The sequence below is a fragment of the Oryx dammah genome, unplaced genomic scaffold (genome assembly GCF_014754425.2).
Source record: "Oryx dammah isolate SB20612 unplaced genomic scaffold, SCBI_Odam_1.1 HiC_scaffold_17, whole genome shotgun sequence".
Taxonomy (NCBI): domain Eukaryota; kingdom Metazoa; phylum Chordata; class Mammalia; order Artiodactyla; family Bovidae; genus Oryx; species Oryx dammah.
Genome location: NW_024070201.1, coordinates 33754630 through 33779697, shown reverse-complemented (window position 1 = coordinate 33779697; position 25068 = coordinate 33754630). Strand labels below are relative to the sequence as shown.

The window sequence follows — 25068 nt, the reverse complement described above, 5'->3', positions numbered from 1 at the left end:
CACCTTGGGACCTGACTCTGGATGCTGCCTCGAATTTCTTCTAAACCCACGGACTATCCCAGGTTCTTCAGCAGCATGTGTGTGCGCCCAGTTGCTCAGTGTGTCTGACTCTTTGCAACCCCATGGATTGCAGCCCGCCAGGTTTCTCCATCCAGGGGATTCTCCAGGCTAGGACACTGAAGAGGTGAGTGTAAAAGACCTACTGGGGAGACTTCCCTGGCAGTCCAGTGGTTAAGACTCGGCACTTCCAATGCAGGGGACATGAGTTCAGTCCCTGGTGGGGAAACTAAGACCCCACATGCCACATGGCATTTAAAAAAATTTTTTTAAGACCTATTGGAGCCCTAAAAGAGCTGTACTCACAGATGGGGTGGGGCGGGGGGGGGTTCTCCCATCCCCACCTTGGAAGACCCTGCAAGAGGGAGACCTGAGAAGCAGGACAAGGTCAGGAAGAGTCTGTAGAAGTAACACCCACTCACTGTTGGTGCCCCGAGAATGTCCCACTTGCCTCAAGCAATGGCAGTAAGGAGCACCACCAGAAGAGGCCATAAGGAGGACCATTATGATCAAGCACTCATCAGGAAAGGGAAGATAATCAGATGTAGAGTTCCAGTAATTTCAACAAAAGGCACACTGCAAGTTACACTCCAATTGCTCACCTGGGGGTCCAAGGCCTCATGCTGTGAAGAAGGGCCACCAGGCCAGATCCACAGAAGGACAGCCTGTCTTCCACCGTCCACATCCGATCTCTCCCACTCTGCTCCCTGAGCCCATCTGTCCCTCAGGCCCCAGAAGAAACATCCTTTTTACCAGTACCCTACCCACCAACAAATTGCACCAATGTGACCCTTCTGTAAAAACCCAAGCCAGTTTAAAGTGACCTCGGGGACTGACACTAAGTCCCACCAGAAATGGTGAAGCCACAGTGCCTTCCCCAAGTGGCTGGCTTTTCCCGGGCCAGGGACTGGGAAAGACATCTGCTGCACGGGGTATTTCATTGCAGAGGATCAGCTCCAAGCAAATCAGCACAGCACTGTTACTATGGACCATCTGCCAGGACCCGGAAACAGCCCTGTTACATAAAGGGGCTGGTGTAACGAAATTTATTAAACTGGATTCTTCCTTCCTCCACAAAGGAGATGAAGCAATTAAAGTGTCTCTCATGAGAGGTGCTGCAGGGCAGTGAAAGGGCCATGGGCTCAAGACCCCTGGGTTCTAATCCTGGCCCTGTATCCATGAGCTGTGGGACCATCTCCCCAGGCTTCTCTTTCCTCATATTTCAAGTAAGGATGAGAATGTCTCTTGCAGCATTAAAATTCCATAATTTCTTACTGTTGTCACCAAAATGGCCAAAAAGTAAGCATACATTGATATGAATTTTGTACTGTAGAGTTTTCTGAAGAAGAGCGATGCCTTCATATTTGCAGACTAACTGAGAACAGTGCTGAGTGGAGCCCCTGGCCCAGGGGCTGGCTAGGGGAAGGTGCCCAGAAGAGAGACCAGAGCTTGGAACCTTCTAGCACCAGGCAGGAAAGACCCAAGGGAGTCACACATAGTTCTCTGGGAAGCAGTGCTTCAGTGAGCCACGGCCTATGCACGCAGCATCTGCGTGTATTGTACACAGTGCCTTCATATCCAGGATCTTACCTGATCCTCCTCGTAACGCCCTCCAGTTGCCGACCCCATTTCACACTGGGCAAGGTAAGGCCAAGTAACTAGGTGGGGTGAGGCCAAGTCTCTTAACCTCTCTTCCTCACACATACAATGGAGAGAGAGCCTTGCTCGGCAAACTTTGTGTAAGGATTATATAGACGATTTTGCAAAGCCCTGGCAAAACGCCTGGCACACAGTGCATCCTTGGTAAACACGAATAACCATTCCCTACACCCTTCATCTCCTTGGGGAGGTGTGGGAGAAACCCAAAGCTGCTCATCCAGTGATTCAAGACGGAAGGAAATGTGCCGTGGTCCCCGGGGCCTGAGACAGCTCCCCAGAGGGCGAGCCAGCGAGCCAGGTGACTCCAGTCCTCACCTGTTTTGCACTTTCTATTTGTCAGATCACAAGGGAGAGGACTCCCTAAGAATCCAGAGTACCTCAAAATCAGCCACAGAGAAGAGGCTGGAGCAGAAAGCTGCCTATAAGAGCTACTCCAAGGAAGGGCCTCCCTCCCTTGTTCACGTCTCTCACCTCTTCCCCGAAACCTTCAGCCCTTCCTCCCACTGCTCACAGCAAAGCCAGAATAAATCCATAGCTATATTCTTGAGGGATTCCAGTCCCTCCTGATCCCATCTGACCCTGTGGTAAGCAAACTACACCAGGGAGCACTTCCTACTGCTATACCTTTGTTTCCAGGATTCCTTCTGCCTGGAATGCCCTCCCTTCCCCTCAGCCTATTCAACAAGAATTTGTTGAATAGTAGAGTGAGGATGGGAGAAGGCGATGGCACCCTACTCCAGAACTCTTGCCTGGAAAATCCCATGTATGGAGGAGCCTGGTAGGCTGCAGTCCATGGGGTCACTAAGAGTCAGGCACGACTGAGTGACTTCACCTTCACTTTTCACTTTCATGCACTGGAGAAGGAAATGGCAACCCACTCCAGTGTTCTTGCCTGGAGAGTCCCAGGGACGGGGGAGCCTGGTGGGCTGCCATCTATGGGGTCACACAGAGTCGGACACGACTGAAGCAACTTAGCAGCAGCAGCAGCAGAATGAGGACGTGAAGGAAAGAGTGTGCGAAGGAATGAAGGACATGATATTTCCCCCTGGAGGCAGCCAAATTAGGGATTATGTTTCTCATTTAACAGATGAGGATATTCAGGCCCAGAGAGGCTAAACGACTAGCCCAAGATCACCCGGCCAATGAGCAGCCAAAGTAGGACTTGAACCTGGCTCTTCCGGGCTCTTTTGGCTGCATCAGACTTCCTCCTGAGGTAGAAAGTCACTCTTAGATTAGGAAAAAGCTGATCCAAGATTCCTCAAAATGGGCCAATTTTATCCTGGCCCACATCCGAGAGCACTTTAAGGCACTGGCTGTCACTATGATTATTGAGCATTCCCGTGAGACAGGCAAGGTCCCCAGAGGAAGGGCAAGCACAGTGCCATCTGTCAAGAACCTAAAAATGATGGTGCAATTACAGCCCGGTCACTTAATGCTCACTTTTAGAGAGCTCCTGGAACAAATCAATCCCCACCAGGAAAGAGGAGGAGGGTTCTCTGAATGGAAACTCAGTCCTCTTGCCAGGGGCCAAGGAGCCCTTCCCAGAAGCACACTGTGAGCTCGCAGCAGGGTGGGCCTCTGGCAGGGTGGGCCCCCGGCAGGGTGGGCCCCCACCCCTGCCTCCCCTGGACAGACTGGGCAGCCACGGGCCCAAGGCAGGGTCTGGCAGACATGCAGCAGCAGCCTGGGGCCGTAGGCCTCACCATCAGCCTCAAGGAGCTGAAGCTCCCTGGCCCTGGGCCTCTCCAAGACGGTGGGAAGAGGGCAGGGCCTCGAGCCAAGTCAGCCAATTTCGGATGCCAGCCTCCAAAAATGGCATCTCTCCCACATCCAAAGCTCCAGGCGCCCATGCAGCTAACTCTCACGGAGCCCTTTTCTATGCCAGGGGAGAACTGAGGAGCATAAACCAGACGGGTTTATTTCACCTAACTTGCTCACACCTGGTGAGGGGAGAATGATGACAAATGAGTAAACAAGCCATATGTGGTTTCAGGGAGTGAAAACTGTTTGGGTGGAAGATAAAGGCGGGCAGAGTAGACTGCGTCTGAGATAGGTGAGGGGGCAACCTCCGGCTTGGCGGACAGGGAGGGCCCCGTGAGAGGTGACGGTGGGCAGAGGGCGATGGGCACGTGGAGTTGCTACACAGGCAGGGCTCAGGGAGACGAGCATGCCCGGCAGAGGGAACTGCTGGACAGGAAAGGCACTTGAGCTCTTCTCCGATGGCCTTCCACCGCCAGGTGCCACCCCTGAACCTGCTCCACAAACACCTGCCCTTCACTGCTTCTCAGGCCCCCTTTCCCCAGCAGCCCACCACCAGCTTTCTCTACAGAAGAGAAAAACCTATTTTCTCCTCCCTGCCTTCCAGCCTGGGGGAGTCACTTGCTACTTTTCGAGGCCAGTCACTTTGAAGGGAGGTAGCAAAGGCAAAAGAAATGAGTCTGACCTTTGATATCAAACAGAGCATGCTTCCACTGTCTGCTTGGTTAATTAGCTGTGTTACTTTAGACAAGTCACTGAGCCTCTCTGAGCCTCAAGTTCCTCACCTGGACTGCAGGGGAGATGAACCCCACCTCAGAGGGTTCTGGGAAGTATGGATGTGTACCCAGCAGAGTATGGGTACTTAGCATGTACCCAGAACATGATATGTGCTTGGCAAGATTGGTTCCCTGCCCTACTCTGATTCCCTGGGAAATTTTTTTAAGAGAATTTTTTTGTTCAACCAATTGTGCTAACTTACTGCAATGTGCAAGGCCCTGGGCCTGCAGATCTGTTGGGTGTGGGGACTCGGAGATGACCCTTGACAAAGATTCCATCATGGTACAACCTGAGAGGAGGACTATGAACCAGAGGACAACTGTGCAGGCAGGAGGGGAGCAGAAAGACAACGGACGCCGTCCTCACTGAGGGTGGGAGGGTGGAGACCGTTAAGACCAGACGCTCGGAGAGATCAAGACCAACGCGGACGGTTAACTACTGCCCCCTTCCCTTCCCACCTCCGGCTCACTGCTCCATGGCCTAGGTCTTTGTCTCCTGGTTCTTCCTGTGCGGCGGCCAGCTAGAAAACAAACCAATCTCAGTTCTTCTAACAAGCGAGGAGATAATCACGTGTTAACGCATGGTGAGACCTTAGGTATTGTTGTTGTTTAGTCACTAAGTCATGTCTGACTCTTTTGTGACTCCATGGACTATTGCCCACCAGGCTCCTCTACGCATGAGATTCCCAGGCAAGAATACTGGAATGGGTTGCCATTTCCTTCTCCAGGGGATCTTCCCAACCCAGGGATCAAACGGGATCAAACCCAAGCCTCCTGCATTGCCAGTGGATTCTTTACCACTGAGCCACCAGGGAGGCCAGAGATCTCAGGTACCCTACTCCTTTCTCTGGGCCTGGGAGTGACCTCTGGGATGCTTTCAGCTCTGACCTTGCTAATTCTAACTCTGGATGCTGGCTTTATCGGCTCACCCCACGACTGTCTGCCTGCCCACTGCTGCCATCTGGTGGCCTCGTGGGACCAGCTGAACTTGGCTTTGGCCAGGCCCTCTGCAAGGCCCTTATAGAAAAACACATACTTCAAAGGGTAAATTTTGCTTCTGCTGCAGCTGGACAGACACTGCACTCCTCTAGACCACAGATCAATGGGTGTTCATTGCCAAACACAAAAACCAAAAATAATGCCAAAACTTCAGCTCTCTAGCAGAGATGACACAGCTGCAGCTGAGAGCTTTGACTTCCCTGCCCAAAGAAAGGAAGTAACCTGCCCAAGGTCACACAGCTGCCAGCTCCCAGACCAGTGCTCATTTCTGCACTGTTGTTTTGTTTTCTTTTTTTTATGTGGGGGGTGCAGTGTTCTTTTTTGTTTGGGTGCTGGTTTTTTGTTTTTTTGGTCATGCTGCTCAGCATGTGGGATCTTAGTTTCCAAGTTTCCAAGCCAGGGATCGAGCTCAAGCCCCCCACATTGGAAGCATGGAGTTTTAATCACTGGACCACCAAGGGTGTCCTACCAGAGCACAGTTCTACTTTACCACAATGCTTAGGGCTAGTGGGCACCCTGGAAACCAAAAGTAAAGTCAACCCAGGGTCAAGTAAATAAAACCTTTGGAAGGTGGCAAATAAAGTGTCAGGACTCCTTGCAAACCTCAAGAAACGGCAAGAGAGGACATGTGAACATGTGAGTACTGCTTGCAGAAGTTCACTGGAAATAACAAACTGGAGACAGTCAGGGTGCCTCCTGCCCTTGGAGGACATCATTCAGGAGGATGTCTGCAGGTCTTCAGTAAACCAGCCTCCAAGCACTACCACGGCCCGGATCCTAGGCTAGGCAGACCACAGGAGGGTGACAGAGATGAGGAAGACACATGGGTAGCATCACGTGTTTGCATGGGTTTCCCCCACCAGATGCTGCCCCTTGGGGCCTTGTTTTATCTTCTCTTCTCTACCTCCAGGCCTCTTGGCACCTGGCCAGAACAGCTGGGTGAATGTGTACACAAGCAGATCCCTCAGATTTCTGCACAATCAGGAGAAACAGTCCATCTTCTGTGCGTGCAACTGATCACATTCTTAGCTCTGTCTATAGCCTTGTTCTTAACTCTATAATAAAGACCCAGAAAAAAAAAAAAAAACACCTATGTGACTTAAAGTAGGTCCCCTGCCTTTTCTGGCCTGTATTATCTCACATATGCATAACTGAGTTCTGCTGGGTGGTCTTCAAAGTCCTCTTCAATCTAAAATTCTAGAATCTGAAATCAAATTGAGGCAAATCAAGGCCACTCTTCACCCGCAGAGCAGATAGGGCAAGTGGTCAAACAATGCTTCCCTCTAGTGGTGTAACACTGTCACTACACCCTCTGGTCTCAGCCCCATTCAGTTTCATCCCCAACTCTGAATGGGAAAGATCTTACAGCTAGCCAGCTAAATCCAGATACAGAGGAGTGAAAGAGAAAGAAAGGACCCAGTCTCAAGGAATCAGCTGGTTCAGCTCTCAGCTGATTCAGCTCTCAGCTGGTTCCATGACAGTGAAGAAATTCTCCACTTTTAGGAATGAGTGTATCTTGAGCTCAAAGGACTGTTTGTGACCTCCAATTCCCTTCTTCAGATGAGGAAACCAAGGCTCAGGGATGTGCAGAAAGGTCACAAAGTTTCCTCAGGCCACAAAGCTGACTCATGACTGAGCCAAAAATAAACCTGTGTTTTCCTGCCTCCTTCTACAATCTCTTGCCTCTTTTCCATGCGACCTCCCAAACGAAGCCCATGGAAGTGATGTCAAGGGCATATACACACAAGAATACACCAGCAAAGGGGCCAGTTCCCTGCACTGAGGGACAAGAAAGTTTATTCACTGACATTTATGGGGGATATAATCAGGCTGAAAATTACATATTCAGCATAGAAAGTACAAAAGAAAAGAAAATTCACCCATGCAAACATTCTTTTTGAAAAAAAAAAAAAATAGAAGTTGTAGTACAGTAACCTTGCAATCTACTCTTTTTACTTACCATATCATGAGCATATTCTTCTGTTATTAAATATCCTTCTAAAACATTCTATTTAGTGGGTATATATTCCAACATATGTTTGTACCATAATTTATTTAACCAAACTCCCTACAATTTCATTTGTTTCCATGGATTTGTTTTTGTCATTGTAAATTAGGCTGCAATGAATGGTATTACACTTAATCTTCCAATGTATCCATAATAATTTCCTTAGGTCAGTTTTACTTTTTTTTAATATTATGGAATTTCAGAGCTGGGATGGCCTTTGGATATCCTGTCCATAACCTGCTATTGCTCAGATGGGAAGAAGGAGACCAGAGAGTTCTGTGTCTTACCAGAGGACAAAGAGAAAGCAACAGAACCAAGTCCCAAACCCTCCACACATTAAAATGAGACCTTCCCCAAGGATTTCACACCCTTCTGTGACCACACTGACCTCCCCTTCCCCTGAAACCCTAGAACCTTCAGTGTCTGGGCCACTCCTCTGGCTCTTTGCCATGTTTTATAATTTTTCTACTAAATATTTCATTTGTTCACCCAACTATAAAATTCCTGAAGGTAGTTCCGGATTTTATGTTTCCCTGTAGTCTATAGCATACTGTTAATTTCATCTAGGTAAGCATTCCATTTGGAGAAGGGAGTGGCAACCCACTGCAATGTTCTTGCCTGGAGAATTCCATGGACAGAGGAGCCTGGTGGGCTACAGTTCATGGGGTTGCAAAGAGTTGGACACGACTGAGTGACTAACATACAAGCATTCCACTAATACCTGCTGAAGGATCAAGGATAACTAGGAATGTTCTTTCTTGCTGCTTGTGAGAATCATGGGCAAAAATTGAGAAAACATGCTTCTCTGAAGAGTAAAGGAAATTTAGTTCATCGGTTAGAGCATTCTGAGATATGTGCTTCTTGGAGTCAGAGTAGCAGGTTTGGGGACAAAAGACCAGGTTCAAGTTTTAACTATGTCCAGCTACGTGCACCAGGGCAGTACAGTTAACTGATTAGGGACCTGTCTGGAAAGCAAGGATAATAACACCCATCTTGCCACCTTCCTATGAAAAAATGGAGGTGAAGGCACTTGACAGGGATAAAGTGGTCGACGAGAGCGAGGACTGTTGTTATGTTATTATAACGTGATAATGTGTTACAGGCCTTTGCGGAAAGGACTTGCTTCTATGAGTCCTGGGATGGCCTCCAGACCTGCGCTGCCGGAGCACCAGCCCCAGTTTCTACTCCACGTGCAAATCCATTAAAGGAACCTCTGGCTACACATTTCAGGTAAGAATTGGTGTTTTCTTGAGGCTGAACTTCATGTACAGAAGGAACTATTATGTCTGGTTTAGGTCGCTTGGTGTGTGTAGTTAAATCACGCACATTTCCTCCTCATCGCTGCAGAGAAAGTGACAAGGTGTAAAGAGCACTAGACCCAGGCCAAGAGACCCCAGTTCTGTCCTCCCTCCTACCTCGCTCCCAGTGCGTCCACCTCTTCAGGCTTCAGTTTTGCCATCTCTAAGCTGAGAGAGTCAGACCAGATGAGATCTAAGTTCTCATCCATTCCTGACATGCTAAGGATTCTAGGATAAAAAATAGTGGTTTAAACAAGAAGCAAAAACTACCCACTTCAAAAAGAGTCGTTTGAAAAAATAAATAAATAAATAAATATTAAAAAAAAAAAAAGAGTCCTTTGGGTTCCGTTTGACTTTCAACCTTTGGGTTTTCAAAGTTCTAAAGCACAAACATCAAGAATTCCAACACCCCTGCTTTATATAGAGCCCATGAGGTCAGAACCTCCCTGAGCTCGGTTGAGGTTTCATGATATAAGGTCTCAAAGAAGACAGAGTAATATACACTATCACCCTATTCTGGAGGGATCTTGGCCCCCAAACAGAAAAATCAGCATTAAGTATATTTATAAACTCAGTTTAATGTGAATCAATGGCTGGGCTTGGATTTCCCTAATGCTTAGACATCAAATGCAACAAAATATTTCTCCATCTGTGACTCTTGAAGAAAGGAGAATGGCTAAGATCTGGTCCCTTCCACACGTGCCATGCAATTCCCCACTTTGAAGAAATGAAAGAATAAAAAATATCTCAACTAAAAGGACATAACCAAGAACCAGGAAAATAATGAAAGGCGGGGGGGGGGGGGGAATTACTGAAAAGTAGAATTGAATTTCCAGCCTCGATGCTGCCATAAATGCACATTCCTGCCTCCCTGTTTCAGTTTTCACACTTCCCAAGTGAGGAAGTTTCTCTTTCCATTTCTGATTCTTGAAAAGATAAGACTTCAGGACCTTTTAAGGTGACATTGAAGAGAGTGAAGAATGTCAAGAACTCTGTACTGGGGCTCACTTTTTCAGTCCATAGCCTGCGTGAGACTGCAAGGCTGATTTGGGATACTGCATGGCCCAGGGAACACTTCTAGCATCCCCAAGGCAACTGGGCTCTAAACATTCTAACCAATCCTATATTAAGGTTTGGATCTCAGGTAAATCGTTCTCCATGAAATTCTAATAAATCATCAGCAACCAGCACTTAGCATCTTTAAACATTGATCTTTCTGCACTCGCCACGACAGTCCTGAGTCAACCTGTTACCTATCCAGAGACATTCAGATCCAGCCCCACAGAGACCTCTGCCAGAAAGAGAAGATATGGGGCATTTGACCTCCTGATCACTCCAGTTTCAAAGGACAGAGGAAGCTAAGGTATACTGAACCGAAGCAAGCCCAGTCCTGTGCTGGATGCTGGAAGCTTTGATACACCATTTTATTTAATCCTCATCCAAGGTCAGCAAAATTTCCCTGCTTTCCTAATGAGGAAATAAGCTCAGAAAAATTAGGCTTATTCATTTGTCCGGCACGCACTGAGTACCTACCTCGGATGTGCCAAGTACTTTGCTAAGCACAGAGGACACAATGCTGAGCAAAACAGATGTGGCTCCTGTCCAGATGGAGCTTACAATCTAGTGGGATGGAAATGAGTTAAAAAAATCCTATAGAAAATAGCACAAAGGAGAGGCTGTAGTGCTTGAGAAGAGAGAAAAGGGAAAAGTGATGAGTCAGGAATGTCAAGGGAAAGCCTCCCTGAGGACGTGATGATTAAGTTGAGGTCCAGCAGGGGGGAAAAACGTATTTAACTAAGTCAAAATGAAGAAGGAGAGCAGGGATAAGTGTGACAAACAGAAGGAAGATCAGTTGCAAAGGTACTATGTTGGGACATACAGGATGCATCCAGGTACCAGACGAGAGGTCAGCTAGAGATCAAGGGTTTGCATGGTCAGAAACAGGGCTGGAAAGACAGGCAGAGGGCAGACCATGCAGGGCCTGGCAACCACTAAGGACTTGTCTTTATCCTAAGAGCAATGGGAAGACGCTGGAACTTAACACATGGGCTTGAAAAGATCTTCCAACTGAGAGATGGGGAACAGAGTGGGTGAGAGGGACTGAATGAATGTGAGGTCACCAGGCAGGGGCCACTGTGGGACCCCGCAAGAGGTGACATGGCCTGAACTAGGGGGTGGGGCGGGGGAGCTGGTGATGGGGAGAGGTGGAGCTGCCACCACAGTCAGAAGCTGGCAGAGCCGAGAGTCACCGCTCGGCCGGTCTGACTCCAAAGCCAGGCTTCTCTCTACCTCACCATTTGTTCATTCATTCAGCAATTAGTCACTAATCCTTTACCCTGTGCCCAGGCCTGTGCCAGGGGCTGGGTATATAGCTGTGAACAAATGCTGCTCTCATGGAATTTACAGCCTAGACGTTAAACAAAAAAGAATGCAAATGAGACTCCTCTGCTGGTCCAGTGGTTAATGCAGAGGACATGGGTTCAATCCTTGGTCCAGGAAGAGCCCATGTGCCACAGGGCACCTAAGCCCATGCGCCACAACTACTGAGCCTGCGCTCCAGAGCCTGGGAGCCACAACAAAGATACTACAATGAGAGTCCATGCAAAGAAACTAGAGAGTAGCCCCCGCCCACCACAACCAGAGAAAACCCACACACAGCAGTGAAGACCCCGCACAGCCAAATAATAATAAATAAATACTTTCTAAAAAAGAATGCAAATGGATGTATACAGTTACAAATTGGAGTGGAGGAGTGTGATCAGAGATTTTAACAGGGAAAATTACCTGTAAGGCCATGACAATCCTACATTGATCATAGAGAGCTACATGCCTGCTGCATGTAAGTGAAAAACCTTAGAAAACTGCCTGTCAGAGCTGGATCTCAAGCAAGGCATCCCTAGCCAGTTCATGAGCCCTGTCTCCAGCCCTGCACAGACCCTGCTGAAATAGAAGCCTTTCTAAAAGCACCTGCTAATTCCTTACTATTATACTCACACACCCTAACCACAGTCATCCCCACTTAGGTATATGCAGCATTTTACAGTTAGTTAGGACCATTCACGTAGCTCAGCTGGTAACGAATCCACCTGCAATGCAGGAGAGCCCGCTTTGATTCCTGGGTCAGGAAGATCCCCTGAAGAAGGAATAGGCTACCCACTCCAGTATTCTTGGGCTTCCCTGGTGACCCAGACTAAAGAATCTGCCTGCAACGTGGGAGACCTGGGTTCAATCCCTGGTTTGTAAAGATCCCCTGGAGGACAGCATGGCAACCTACTCTAGTATTCTTCCTGGAGAATTACTTGGACAGAGGAGCCTGGCAGGCTACTGTCCATGGGGTTGCAAAGAGCTGGACACAACTGAGCAGCCTAAGCACAGCACACAGCGCAGCACCATTCAACAGACTGACTCATTTGAACCCTACGGCAGCTGACAGAAGGGAGGTAGGTTTTAACATCCTGGCTTGAGAAATGAGGAAACTGAAGCCTAGACAGGTGAAGTGACTTCATTAAGGTCATCAACTAAGAAGGCACCCAGATCTGCCATCCAGTTCTCACAGGAACCACTTCAGGCCAGGAAATCATGAATCTCAGAGGAGACAGCTGCAGGTCACCGAGCCTGGATAAAGTCACCCAGGAGTCCCATGAAGTTCCCGAGAACAATGATCAGGGACATTAAGCAGCTTGGGAAAGGTTTCTAGAATGCAGCTCCACCAGCCTGAGACACAGGTACCTTGCCAACTTTCCCAGATTAGAACAGGTTCTCCTGGACTCTTTCCAAGTGCTTCTGACTAACGGAGAAAAGTATTTTTCCATCGCAAGCACTGCAGGCAGGCACCAGACTCCTGATGGGGGAGGGCAGAGACTGCATCCCAGAGTCCCAAGCGCATGAACTGCAAAAGTTATCCTTGTACCATGTGACCTGCCCTTGCTCAGCACCTGCCAGTGGGGGTGGCCGCCTTGGGCAGCGTTCCTTGATGGTGGCACCACTACCAGCGAGGGCCACCTCTGCATTGTAGGACATTCAGCAGCATCCCTGGCCTGTACCAGCTAGAGGCCAGTAGCACCCCAATCCTAGATGTGACAACCAGACACATTCTGAAACCTTGCAAACATCCCCCAAGGTACAAAGTGGCCTGTGGCTGGGAGTCACTGGTGTAGGGACTATCATACCAGTAGGTACTCACACCAGTAAGGGGAGAGCACTGTCTACTTCCCCGCTCTCATCCTAACCCAATCCAGCCCCCCTTACTGGGCAGATCCATGGTCACGGCCCATAAGCTGTTTTTAATCAATATCCCACCCTGATGCCTTGCAGAATGAGACAGGAGGCAGCCTTCTGATGTGGCTGCAGGTAGGTCCCAGGAGCCATTCTCCTCCGGAGCTTGTGAAAACAACTCGAATCAAGTAACTCCTTGTTCCAGTAATGAGTTGCTTCTGACCCTCTAAGCAAATCTTGTTCCTGTTAACATGAGCAGCTGGGTCTGATTAAACTGGAGGCCCTGGCTGTTTTCTTTTCAATGACACCATGCCAGGGCAAAGACATTCATGGCTGCTGGGGAAGAGGGTAAAACTAGTGAGTCAAAGAGCAGGGGTCTCTCATCCATCTGAAACTCAGTGCGGCAACCAGGCCACTCCAACATCCCAGCTTCCAACCACTCTGCACTCGGGAGAAAGGGGAAAGGGACAAAGCGCACAAACAAGAGATCCAAATCAAGGTAATTAAACAGCTGAAATTTTACCCAAAGACCATGCTTTCAGGGGCGGTAAAAACCTGAAGCTGAGCCCCACAGAGGAGCTGAAGTGACTCGGGCAGTGTCAGGGACATGGGTTCCAACCTCCCACCCCGAGGACTGTGCTGTTGGCCCAGACGTGGAGATCAGAATGAGTTCCACCGCTGCCAAGTCAGAATCAAAGCAGCAACATCTCTATGCCTTTCTTTAGTCAGCTGCCTAACCAGCTAACCCGCTTACTGACAGGCTCAACTAAACCCACTGCCGCTCGGTAGTAAGTGTACCCTGCTGCACTGCAATCCTTTGAAGACTGACTAAGCATGACATGCCCGCCTGTTAACACCCAGTGACCCACACTACTGCCAGTGTCTGTGCCCCTCTGCACGGTGACTTGGCTCCACTGATGCACTGAGATCGGACGCCAGGCCTGTCTCCCCCACTGACAGTGGGCTCCTTGAGGGCAGGACTAGGAGCAAGCACAAGGAATGGTACCTAAACGGATCTTCCCCATGTGTATGGTGGACGGATGGGTAAAACCTTCTATCTCTGCGCTCTTCAGCCTGTCCACACGTGGCAGGGACAGGGCATGCATGCATGCCAAGTGACTTCAGTCTTGAACAACTCTTTTCAACCCCATTAACTAACTACAGCCCACTGGGCTCCTCTGTCCATGGGGTTCTCCAGGCAAGAATACTCGAGTGGGTAGCCGCTGCCTTCTCCAAGGGATCTTCCCGACCCAGGGATTGAACCTGTGTCTCTTATGTCTCCTGCATTGGCAGGCAGGTTCTTTACTGCTAGCGCCACCCGGGAAGCCCCGACAGGGCATGGCCCGTCTCCTCTGTTTCTTCAAGCTTAGCCCACTGCTCAGAAGGTTCCCAATAAACAAGAACCAAATTCAAAGAGACAAACTGAAGCCTTCTGATCATGGACCTCTTAAGAGGAATCCTTGCAGTCTACCCTGCCTCATTTGAGTTTGTTTAGTCTCTTTTAACTAGAAGGTTTAATGCAGCCAATGAATACTTTCTTTGGGAGGCGGTGGAGATACAGATGTGAGCAAGGCTAATATGGGGCTTCCTCTCACAGAACTCACTGTCAGGAGAAGAAGAGACACAGTTAGCAATTATACAAATATGTAGCCACTATGCTCAGAGAGTCTCTTTAAGATAAATTTCTGTAGATGGTCCCAATGTTTAAGCAGTCAAACTACTGTGAGGAAAGTCATGACTCACCTCCAAATGAATGACATCATTAGAGCATCCTCTGAAAAAGTAAATGCAGAAAGTTTATTATACACCTTGGTTATACAGGCCTCTGTTTCAAAGCAATCTTAAAAAAAAATTTTAAGAACCAATTAAAAGCATCATGGATGTAAATACTCCTAAGCCTATGTTTGTGTGTTCAAACATGTAGTATGTGTGACTAACCAAGGATAACTGAAGCGGACTTGAAAACCTACAGAAGTCAGAAGGCACTGGAATAAGTCATCAGGTATTTGGGGGTCTACTGATCGGCATGTCGCTAACAAGCAGGCCAAGAGCAGGCAAAGGGACTCCTGAGAACCCCTGAAGTTCAGAAGGCCCTGACACGATGATGGACCTCAAGAATCACAACCTGCCAGCCTGGGAAACTCTGTGTCAGTCAGCAAGAGCTCTAGGAAGGTTGGGAGGAAGGGCGGCTATGAAAACACAAACCCTGAGAACACAGTCAGGAATATGAAGACTAGGAAAGAAGAAATGCCCTATGGGAAAGATGAGAAACAATGAGGATGAATCAAGAAAAGACAAAGATGCCAAAAGCTGGATGGCCTGGCCTGGTAAAGTAACGTCTGAGGGAACACGTGAGATATTCGAATCAATGTACAATTTGTTAGGGTTAATAAAAATCCAAACCAAAACACCATGCCAGCTATGACTCAAAATAATGCTCCTGCCTCAATCTTGAACATTTAACTTAACAGTTTCTGATGCCTTGAATTTAGACTCAGGTGGAAATGCAAATAGAGTCACTCCTTTAGTTATGAGAAGGCAAAGATCTTCCCAACAACCTGGACAAATTTCTGGGTGGTGCCTGTTCCCTCTCGAAACCTCATGGACCCTTAGAACCACAAGGAGTTAACCTAACCCAGCCTTGCATTTTTGGATACAAATCTGTGATCCAGAGAGGTAAAGCCACATATCTGACTGACTGCAGAACTATTAATAGATCTCAGGTCCTCCCCTTCCCAGTCCTTCAAGCTTTTCATCAGTGAAAACCAACCTACCTACTCCCGCGCATTCATAGCTATTTAGACAGCTGTCCCCCAGCTGCTCTTCCCAACCGCAAATTCCCTGCTGCTCTCTCACCTGTCTGAGCAACCAGGTGTGTCCACCCACTCCAGACAGCAGCGATCTTTTCATTCTGGAAACAATGTGCTTCTATTCTCTGGGGCAGGAGGAGGAAAGCAGCCTGGGAAGCCAGTTGCCCGTGTTTGTTGCTTCCCCAAACATACAGCTCTCCTGCATCTTTAAACAAACAGAAGGGAAACAAAAGAGGTGAAGAAACATTAGCCCAAAGTGATGGAAAATAACCCGAGTTTGGGGGAAAAGGTGGTTCAAAGAAGTTGTGTTATTCTTACCCTACAATATTGAATAGAGCAAGGCAAGATACCAAATTCATGTATAGCATAATACATAAGATTTTTTTGTAATTCTATAAATAGGAAAAAAGGCCAAATGTTCTTAACAGTTTGTCAAGGAACAGGAAAGTGAGTTTATTTTTTCATTAATTCATTCAACAAATATTTATTCAACATCCACCATGTGCAAGACATATGGTTCTCTGTTTTCTACATTTTTTAAATAAATGCTTACCTTTTGTTAGGAAAAAATATACATTAGCTTTTCAAAATAACAGGTTAAAAGACAAATTATTTAAAGTTTAAACTTTATAAATATCTGATGATTTCACCACATGCCCTGTTCAGCGGAAAATATAAAGTTATCGTATCACATTCGCATAGCACCTAAGCTCATTTGAACCTCACAATAATCCTTTGATATAAGCAGGAATGAGACTGACTGACATTGTGATTTAATAGAAAGAGAGCAAATTCAGAGTCAAGTGACTCTGGCTTCTATTCTTGGATCTGCTAACTAGTTACTGACCTTGGACAAATCACTTCCTCTCCAAACCTTAGTTTCACGAGCTGAAGACTGGAGGGGAGGCTGATGGTGGAGAAGGGCACTATAACTGATGTACAGGAGAGACTGGCGGGCGACTGTGGCAAACCACAGGGCACATGGCTGTCCAGAAGGCATTCAAGTTCAACAAATCTTTAACTGGAAGTCAAACAAAAGGGGGCACGGGCCACAGTCTGGCTTATGAATCTACAGTCTGTGACTCCTTGGATGGTCTCTCAGTGCTTCCCCAACCCTAACATGTAACACTGCACAGAACAGCACATGGTGCCCACAGGCGGCTAAGGAGCCAGAGTCTCTTGACGCTGAAATTGCTCTTTCTATTAAATCACAATGCCAGTCAGTCTTAATCCTGCTTATATCACAGGATTATTGTGAGGTTCAAATGAGATGTTTTGAAGACAAAAAATAAAGCACAATGTATTGCAAAAACTTAGTGCAAACACAGAGTATGGCTCCTTAAGAATTTTCATATCGATTACACGTTGCAATAATATTTTGGATATACTGGGTTAAGCAAAATAAATTATTAAAATTAATTTGCCTGTTTCTTTTTACTTTTTGCAATGCAGCTCACATTATATTTCTCCTAGACAGCACTCTTCTGGAAGATAAATTAACCAAGGCTTGGAGACATTAAGTGACTTTCAAGACTGCGAGGCTTATTAGGGATCAAGCAGGACCAGAAGCCGGATTTTCCACTTCCACTGCATCCTGTGACCTCCCAATAAAGGTTTACAGCATTGCTTGCCCTGGAGCAGCTTGGTCTATTCTCAAAAACCAATCAGAAGCCAAACAGTATCATTAAAGGATATGAGGCCAAGACTTGGGGTTTAAGTCCCAGATCTGCTGCTGGATCACTCTTTGACACTGGGCATGTCACTTCACATTCTGGGTCTCTGTTTCATAGTCTAAACTGTGTGTTCGGTCCCTCAGTCGTGTCTGACTCTTTGCAACCCCATGGAGGGCAGCCCGCCAGGCTCCTCTGCCTACAGAATTTTCCAGGCAAGAATAGTGGGGTGGGTTGCCATTTCCTTCTCCAGGGCATTTTCCCAACCCAGGGATCGAACCTGTGTCTCTTACATCTCCTGCACTGGCAGGGGGGCTCTTCACCACTAGGGCCCCCGGGGAAGCCCAAGTCTAAAATGAAGGACCATAAATCAGTAGAGTCTCTGTGTCACCCAGGTGACTTTGCAGCACTGACATACCGCAGTTCTATACAGCAAGTTTGGTCTATTTCATGCCTAGAGAGAAGACAACCTCCCTAGACCCCACCAGGGTGTGTTAAGTATGAGGATCCCTTACAAGAGGGAAGTGGAGCCCCTCGGCAAAGTCTCCACCCATGAAAGGGACTGCTGAGCTACCAAGGTGCCACTGACAATGAGCCTGTGTCCGTTATAAGCCTTCATTTATCTTAGTAAGTCTAAACCATCTTTTTGCAAAGACAAACTGTCTTCCACATGCAGATCATTACGCTGTGCATCAGCAGGCAAAATTAAATTCTGCTGCAATGCCAAATAGTTACATAAGCTACAACTCCAGAGAGGTCTAGAGAGCACCGAACAAAATGCAGTGTGTCACAGCTTGAACCAGACCAGGAAAGAGGGATATTAATCTTGACCCTTTTAAGTCACTTTCAAAATAACCAAAACCAATTTACCTTGTGCATATACTCTAAAAATCACTAAACTGCATACTTTAAAGGAGTGAATTTCATATATGAAGCACATCTCAATAAAAAATTCAACATCTGTGTTTTTTAAAACAACATAACAAAAATACCCGCATATGAAATAATAAATAGTTTTAGTAATATAAGATTTTTGAAGAAATCAATATTAATGAGCAATTAGAAGAATCTCTAGGTTTACATAATACTAGCCATTTCAAGTTAGACTAAAAGTTGAAACCTCTTAGTCTAATTCTTATTCTTGGAAAGGAATGCCTTCTCCCAAAGCTAGTGAGGACTACAAGGGATGAACTAGTCACTTCTCATCCCCTCTATAAAAGGGGAGGTGGGGGACCACATGCCTAGAAGAGTCCCTTAGAGCTGGCATTCATTTCAGCTTACCCTTTTTAGCATATCTACAAATCCACCTAATATGAGCCAGAGGCTAAAAGCAGGTATTTCCTTCATTAGTTAGTTGCTTTTAATTCATTAAATATCAAATTATCTATAATTCAGAATTTATAAAGTGTTTAAATTCTCACATTACAGCTCTTGTGTTCTGGACACCATAACAACTCCTCAAATTTGATGTTTGAAGAATGCATGCCCCCATTAATTTACAGATACAGTGTACACATCTTTAATTTCCACATAAAACACTGAAAATACAGTGTAGGAAAGTCATTTCCCTTGGCTTAAAAAATGAAATGCATTCAACTCTGGGCAAGAGGGCTTACCAACATAAATCTCTCATAGCTATAGTCTCCAGTCTACCTGCAGGAGTCAGGGCAATCTGGGCTTTGAAAAAGACAAACTTTGAGAAAGATAGCTTTCACTTTTAAGAAAATGCTGGGGCTTCCCTGGTGGTTCAGTGGTAAAGAATCCACTTGCCAATCCAGGAAACATGGGTTCAATCCCTGATCTGGGAAGATCCCATGTCACAGAGCAACTAAGCCCACAACTACTGAGCCTGTGCTCTAGAGCCTGGGAGTCACAACTACTGAGCTCACGTGCCACAAATACTAGGTGTGGTAAACGACTAGGGTGAAGCCCACGGACCCTAGAGCATGTGCTCTGCAACAAGAGAAGCTACCACGGTGAGAAGCCCCCGGACCACAACCAGAGAGGAGCTCCCACCTGCTGCAACTAGAGAAAAGCCTATGCAGCTACAAAGAGCCAACGCAACCAAAAAAAAATGCTGCACTGTCACCAGACAGTTTATACTGTATTGACTAAGTGTGTCAAATAGATGGATGGATGGATACATAGCCAAGACAGAGAGATGTACATAGTGTGTGAGAGAAAAAAGGCTAGAGAGTGAAAGCAAAAGTCACTCAGTCATGTCCGACTCTTTGAGATCCCATGAACTATACAGTCCATGGAATTCTCCAGGCCAGAATACTGGAGTGGGGGGCAGATTAAAGAGATGGAATAGAGAGATCAACTAGAGAAATATATGAAAACCTAAAATAAATTAGAAAAATATACACACAAGGAGAAGGCAATGGCAACCCACTCCAGTATTCTTGCCTGGAGAATCCCAGGGATGGGGGAGCCTGGTGGGCTGCCGTCTATGGGGTTGCACAGAGTCAGACATGACTGAAGCGGCTTAGCAGCAGCAGCAGCAGACTTAGCGGTATATGGAGACCTTGGTTAGATATAAAGATGAAAGATAAAAATAGAAACATGTAGTTAAATAAAATAGAGATAAACAGGGAGAACAGACGGGGCAAGAGACAAAAGGAGTAGAAAGGCACAGGGCTTCCCTGGTGACTCAGCTGGTAAAGAATCTGCCTTTAATGCAGGAGACTTGGGTTCAATCCCTGGGTGGGGAAGATCCCTTAGAGAAGGGAACAGCTATCCATTCCAGTATTCTGGCCTGGAGAATTCCATGGACTAAACAAGATCGCAAAGAGTCTGACATGATTGAGTGACAAAGCAAAGCAAAAATATGCTAGTTTGGGGTTAAATAGCTAGAGAAGAGGAAGCTAGAGAACCTAGACAGCTTAGATAGTTTTACGTGTATATGTGTTAGTCACTCAGTCATGTTTGACTCTTTGCAACCCCACGGACTGTAGCCCGCCAGGCTTCTCTGTCCATGAGATTCTCCAGGCAAAAAATACTGGCGTGGGCAGCCATTCCCTTCTCCAGGGGATCTTCCTGACCCAGGGATCAAACTCGGGCCTCCTGCGTCGCTAGAGACTATTCACTGACTGAGCCACCAGGGAAGTTTAAAATAGTTACATCAGACATCAGAACAGATTAGATGAATAACAATACATTTTACATAAATTTACTGTTGCTTATACGATGTGACAATCACAACTACTCTGAAAGATATTTTTATCCCTACTGTACAGCTGAGAAAACAAACTCAGAGGAAAGGAAGTGAGCCTCTATTTCACATGAGTGTTTTAATGTGTATTATCATATGAAATTCTGAAAACTACGCCCAAAATATTTTATAGACAAGTCAATGGTCTCAGGAAGGTAGAGTGACTTGCTAAGATCATATCAACAGTGGCATCATTATCCTGACTGCATCATCTATGCTGTTCCATCTGTATCCCAACAGCAACACTTGAGGCAGAAACACCCAGAATTCTGAATGGCATGTTACCTACCTGTCAGTGAAGCTGAGTGATCAGAGCCAGCAAGAACACATACTGCTTGAGAATTCTCTAGGCCTACCAAAAAAAAAAAAATTCTTTTGAAATCACATTTATAACAGAACAAATTGGGTAGAGAAGGGCCACAAGCAGTGACCCACCAGCACCTGGAGAGAAACTAAGCCAAAGCGTGAACATCTGAGTCAGCAGCTCTGGCTAACATGAGTGGCGTGGTAGAGAGACTGGTGATATCCAGGAGGTTGAACAAATAAGTAAATATTTTGAGGATAAAGGAGTCAGATTTCCCACTATCAGAAAAGAGAAGGAAGGAACAGATATGAAAAGGTAAAAGGCTAGAATCAACAATTTGACACTGGATTATAACTGAAGTCAGTGTAAACTCATGGTTTCTACAAAAGATAAACAAACATAGGTGTACGTAGGTATAAACACAAGTGTGTGTCCCTGTATATTTCCTTGCTCTGTCCATGGAGTGGGCCCAGAAGCAATGACATCTCTTATATTTAGCTGCTATCAAGTGCAGACACTGAGACACAAGTCCAGGCCTTCTAACAACACACAGACAGAACTAGAATTTGAACTTGCCTCCCATCTCAAATCCAGGCTCTTCCTCCCTAAATACACTGCTTTCAGTGATGAGGTATAACCCCAATCAACTCTGCTCAAAGCTGTGATTATCTGGTCTGGCATGCAGATATGCAGTCTTATTTCGTAACTTTCTTCTGACATTTGTTTAATTTACTCAGTTCAGTTCAGTCACTCAGTCATGTCCAACTATTTGTGACCCCATGGACTGTAGCATGCCAGGCTTCCCTGTCCATCACCAATTCCTGGAGTTTGCTCAAACTCATGTCCATTGCATCAGTGATGCCATCCAACCATCTCATCCTCTGTCATCCCCTTCTCCTCCTGCCTTTAGTCTTTCCCAGCATCAGGGTCTTTTCAAATGAGTCAGTTCTTCACATCAGGTGGCCAAAGTATTAGAGTTTCAGCTACAGCATCAGTCCTTCCAATGAATATTCAGGACTGTGTACCTTTAGGATTGACTGGTTGGATCTCCCTGCAGTCCAAGGGACTCTCAAGAGTTTTCTCCAACACCACAGTTCAAAAGCATCAGTTCTTCGGCACTCAGCTTTCTTCCTAGTCCAACTCTCACATCCATACATGACTACTGGAAAAACTGTAGCTTTGACTAGATGGACCTTTGTTGGTAAAGTAATGTCTCTGCTTTTGAATATGCTGTCTAGGTTGGTCACAGCTTTTCTTCCATGGAGCAAGCGCCTTTTAATTTTATGGCTGCAGTCACCATCTGTAGTGATTTTGGAGCCCAACTGTTTCCTTTGTTTCCCCATCTATTTGCCATGAAGTGATGGGACTGGATGCCATGATCTTAGTTTTCTGAATGTTGAGTTTTAAGCCAGGCTTTCACTCTCCTCTTTCACTTTCACCGAGAGACTCTCTAGTTCCTCTTCACTTTCTGCCATAAGAGTGGTGTCATATGCATATCTGAGGTTATTGATATTTCTCCCAGCAATCTTGATTCCAGCTTGTACTTCATCCACCCCAGCATTTGACATGATGTACTCTGCATATAAGTTAAATAAGCAGGGTGACAATGTACAGCCTGGACATACTCCTTTCCCAAATTGGAATCAGTCTGTTGTTCCATGTCTGGTTCTAACTGTGGCTTCTTGACCTGCATACAGATTTCTCAGAAGGCACGTAAGGTAGCAGTTCAGTTCAGTTCAGCTCAGTTCAGTCCCTCAGTCGTGTCCGACTCTTTGGGACCCCATGAATCGCAGCACGCCAGGCCTCCCTGTCCATCACCAAGTCCCAGAGTTCACTCAAACTCACGTCCATCGAGTCGGTGATGCCATCCAGCCATCTCATCCTCTGTCGTCCCCTTTTCCTCCTGCCCCCAATCCCTCCCAGCATCAGAGTCTTTTCCAATGAGTCAACACTTAGCATGACGTGGCCAAAGTACTGAAGTTTCAGCTTTAGCATCATTCCTTCCAAAGAAATCCCAGGGCTATAGTAGTAGGAGTAGTCAATAAAGGAGAAGTAGATGTTTTCTGGAACTCTCTTACTTTTTCTATGGTCCAACAGATATTAGCAATTTGATCCCTGGTTCCTCTACCTTTTCTAAATCCAGCTTGAACATCTGGAAGTTCATGGTTCATGTACTGTTGAAGCCTGGCTTGGAGAATTTTGAGCATTACTTTGCTAGTGTGTAAGATGAGTGCAATTGTGTGGTAGTCTGAACATTCTTTGGCATTGCCTTTCTTAGGGCTGAAATGAAAACTGACCATTTTCAGTCCTGTGGCTACAGCTGAGTTTTCCAGATTTGCTGGCATATTGAGTGCAGCACTTTCACAGCATCATCTTTCAGGATTTGAAAGAGCTCAACTGGAATTCCATCACCTCCACTAGCTTTGTTCATAGTGATGCTTCTTAAGGCACACTTGACTTCACATTCCAGGATGCCTGGCTCTAGGTGAGTGATCACACCATCATGTTTATCTGGGTCATGAAGATCTTTTTTATATAATTCTTCTGTGTATTCTTGCCACCTCTTCTTAATATCTTCTGCTTCTGTTAGGTCCATACCATTTCTGTCCTTTATTGTACCCATCTTTGCATGACATGTTCCCTTGGTATCTCTAATTTTTCTGAAGAGATCACTAGTCTTTCCCATTCTATTGTTTTCCTCTGTTTCTTTGCATTGATCACTGAGGAAGGCTTTCTTATCTCTCCTTGCTATTCTTTTGAACTCTGCATTCAGATGGGTAGTTTTCCTTTTCTCCTTTGCATTTAGCTTCTCTTCTTTTCTCAGATATCTGTAAGGCCTCCTCTGACAACCATTTTGTCTTTTTGCATTGCTTTTTCTTGGGGGTGGTCTTGATCACTGCCTCCTATACAATGTCATGAACCTCCGTCCATGGTTCTTCGGGCACTCTTATCAGATCTAATCCCTTGAATCTATTTGTTACTTCAACTATATAACTGTAAGGGATTTGATTTAGGTTATACTTGAATGGTCTAGTGGTTTTCCCTACTTTCTTCAATTTAAGTCTGAATTTTGCAGTAAGGAGTTCATGATCTGAGCCACAGTCAGCTCTGGGTCTTGTTTTTGTGGACTGTATAGAGCTTCTCCAGTGTCTTAAAATATCCCTCATGCCGTCAAGTATCCCATAGAATGAGAAAGGGACAAAGCAGATGTTTTTGCCACTTTCATCAGAGAGGACGCACTGGTCCCCTAGTAGCCAGGTTGGGAGAGGACGCCCAGGGTCCCAGCTCCAGAACTGATGGTGATGCTGTAAAGATGGGGGGAAGGTAAAGTGAAAGACTTTGAGGGCAGGAAGCTGATATCTCTGCTACTGTCTCATCAGAAAACTCCCCCAAATCACCTCTGAATCTAAGCTGTGCCCTGAGAAGATTCCCAACCAGGTTAAGTCAAATCAAATAAAAATATTACTGATTCCTTTTAGATACAAAATCTGTACAAAAACAGAAAGTAGACACAGTCCCTGGCCTTAAAATGCTCATCATCTTCGGCATTTGGGAAAACATGTAAACAACTCATAACAATACAACACACTGTGCTGTCCCTGCAGAGAAAGAAAATGCCAGCGGAGGCAGGAAGAGGGAAGAGTCTTTCAGTTGCAGCTGAGCTAGGACCTGAAAAATTATCAGGATTTTTCCACGGAGAACAGACAGGAAAAGGCATTCTGCACAGAGGTAATAGTCTGCCCACAAGCACAGAGGGATGAGAACACAGTGCATGCCCAGGGAGCAGTGAATACCTTGGTGAGGCAGGAAAAATGTTTGGGAAGTATGAGTTTATATTACAAATGCTTTCAATGTGAGGCAGACTCTGGCGTGTGTCCAGTGGTCCCTTCTCCTTCTCTGAGAGAACTCTCCCCAGCTCAACCCCTGGGCTTCAGAGGGCTAACCTTACCCCCGCAGCAGGGGGAAGCCTTGAGGACTAAATCAGATCAGGGACTTCCCTGGTGGTCCAGTGCCTAAGACTCCACACTCCAATGCAGGGGGCCTGGGTTCAATCCCTGGTCAGAGAACTAGAGCCCACATGCTACAACTAAAGATTCCTCATGCTATAACTAAGACCAGGTATAGCCAAATAAACAAATAAATTTATTTTTTTAAAGAGAGAGAGAGAGTGGGAATCAGAGCATCCCAACAACTTGTAGCACACTCCCACTGTGGCTCACTTCTCAGTCCTCTTTCCCTGCTTCCGACCACCCTCAAAAATCCCTCCTTTGTTCTGAGCTAGAGGAGAATAGAGGTTTCC

General features: G+C 46.3%; 1 protein-coding gene across 3 annotated transcripts in view; it reads right to left on the bottom strand.

Moving 5' to 3' along the window:
• SERGEF (secretion regulating guanine nucleotide exchange factor) overlaps positions 1-25068 on the bottom strand; it is a 256202-nt gene that overhangs the window by 212412 nt on the left and 18722 nt on the right. For all 3 annotated transcript variants that reach the window (XM_040258285.1, XM_040258287.1, XM_040258286.1), the window contains exons 7-8: positions 20754-20816; positions 15627-15785 (exon numbers count right to left, since the gene is read on the bottom strand). In XM_040258285.1, coding sequence (XP_040114219.1) covers positions 15627-15785; positions 20754-20816 — 222 coding nt within the window. The remainder of the gene's footprint in view (positions 1-15626; positions 15786-20753; positions 20817-25068) is intronic.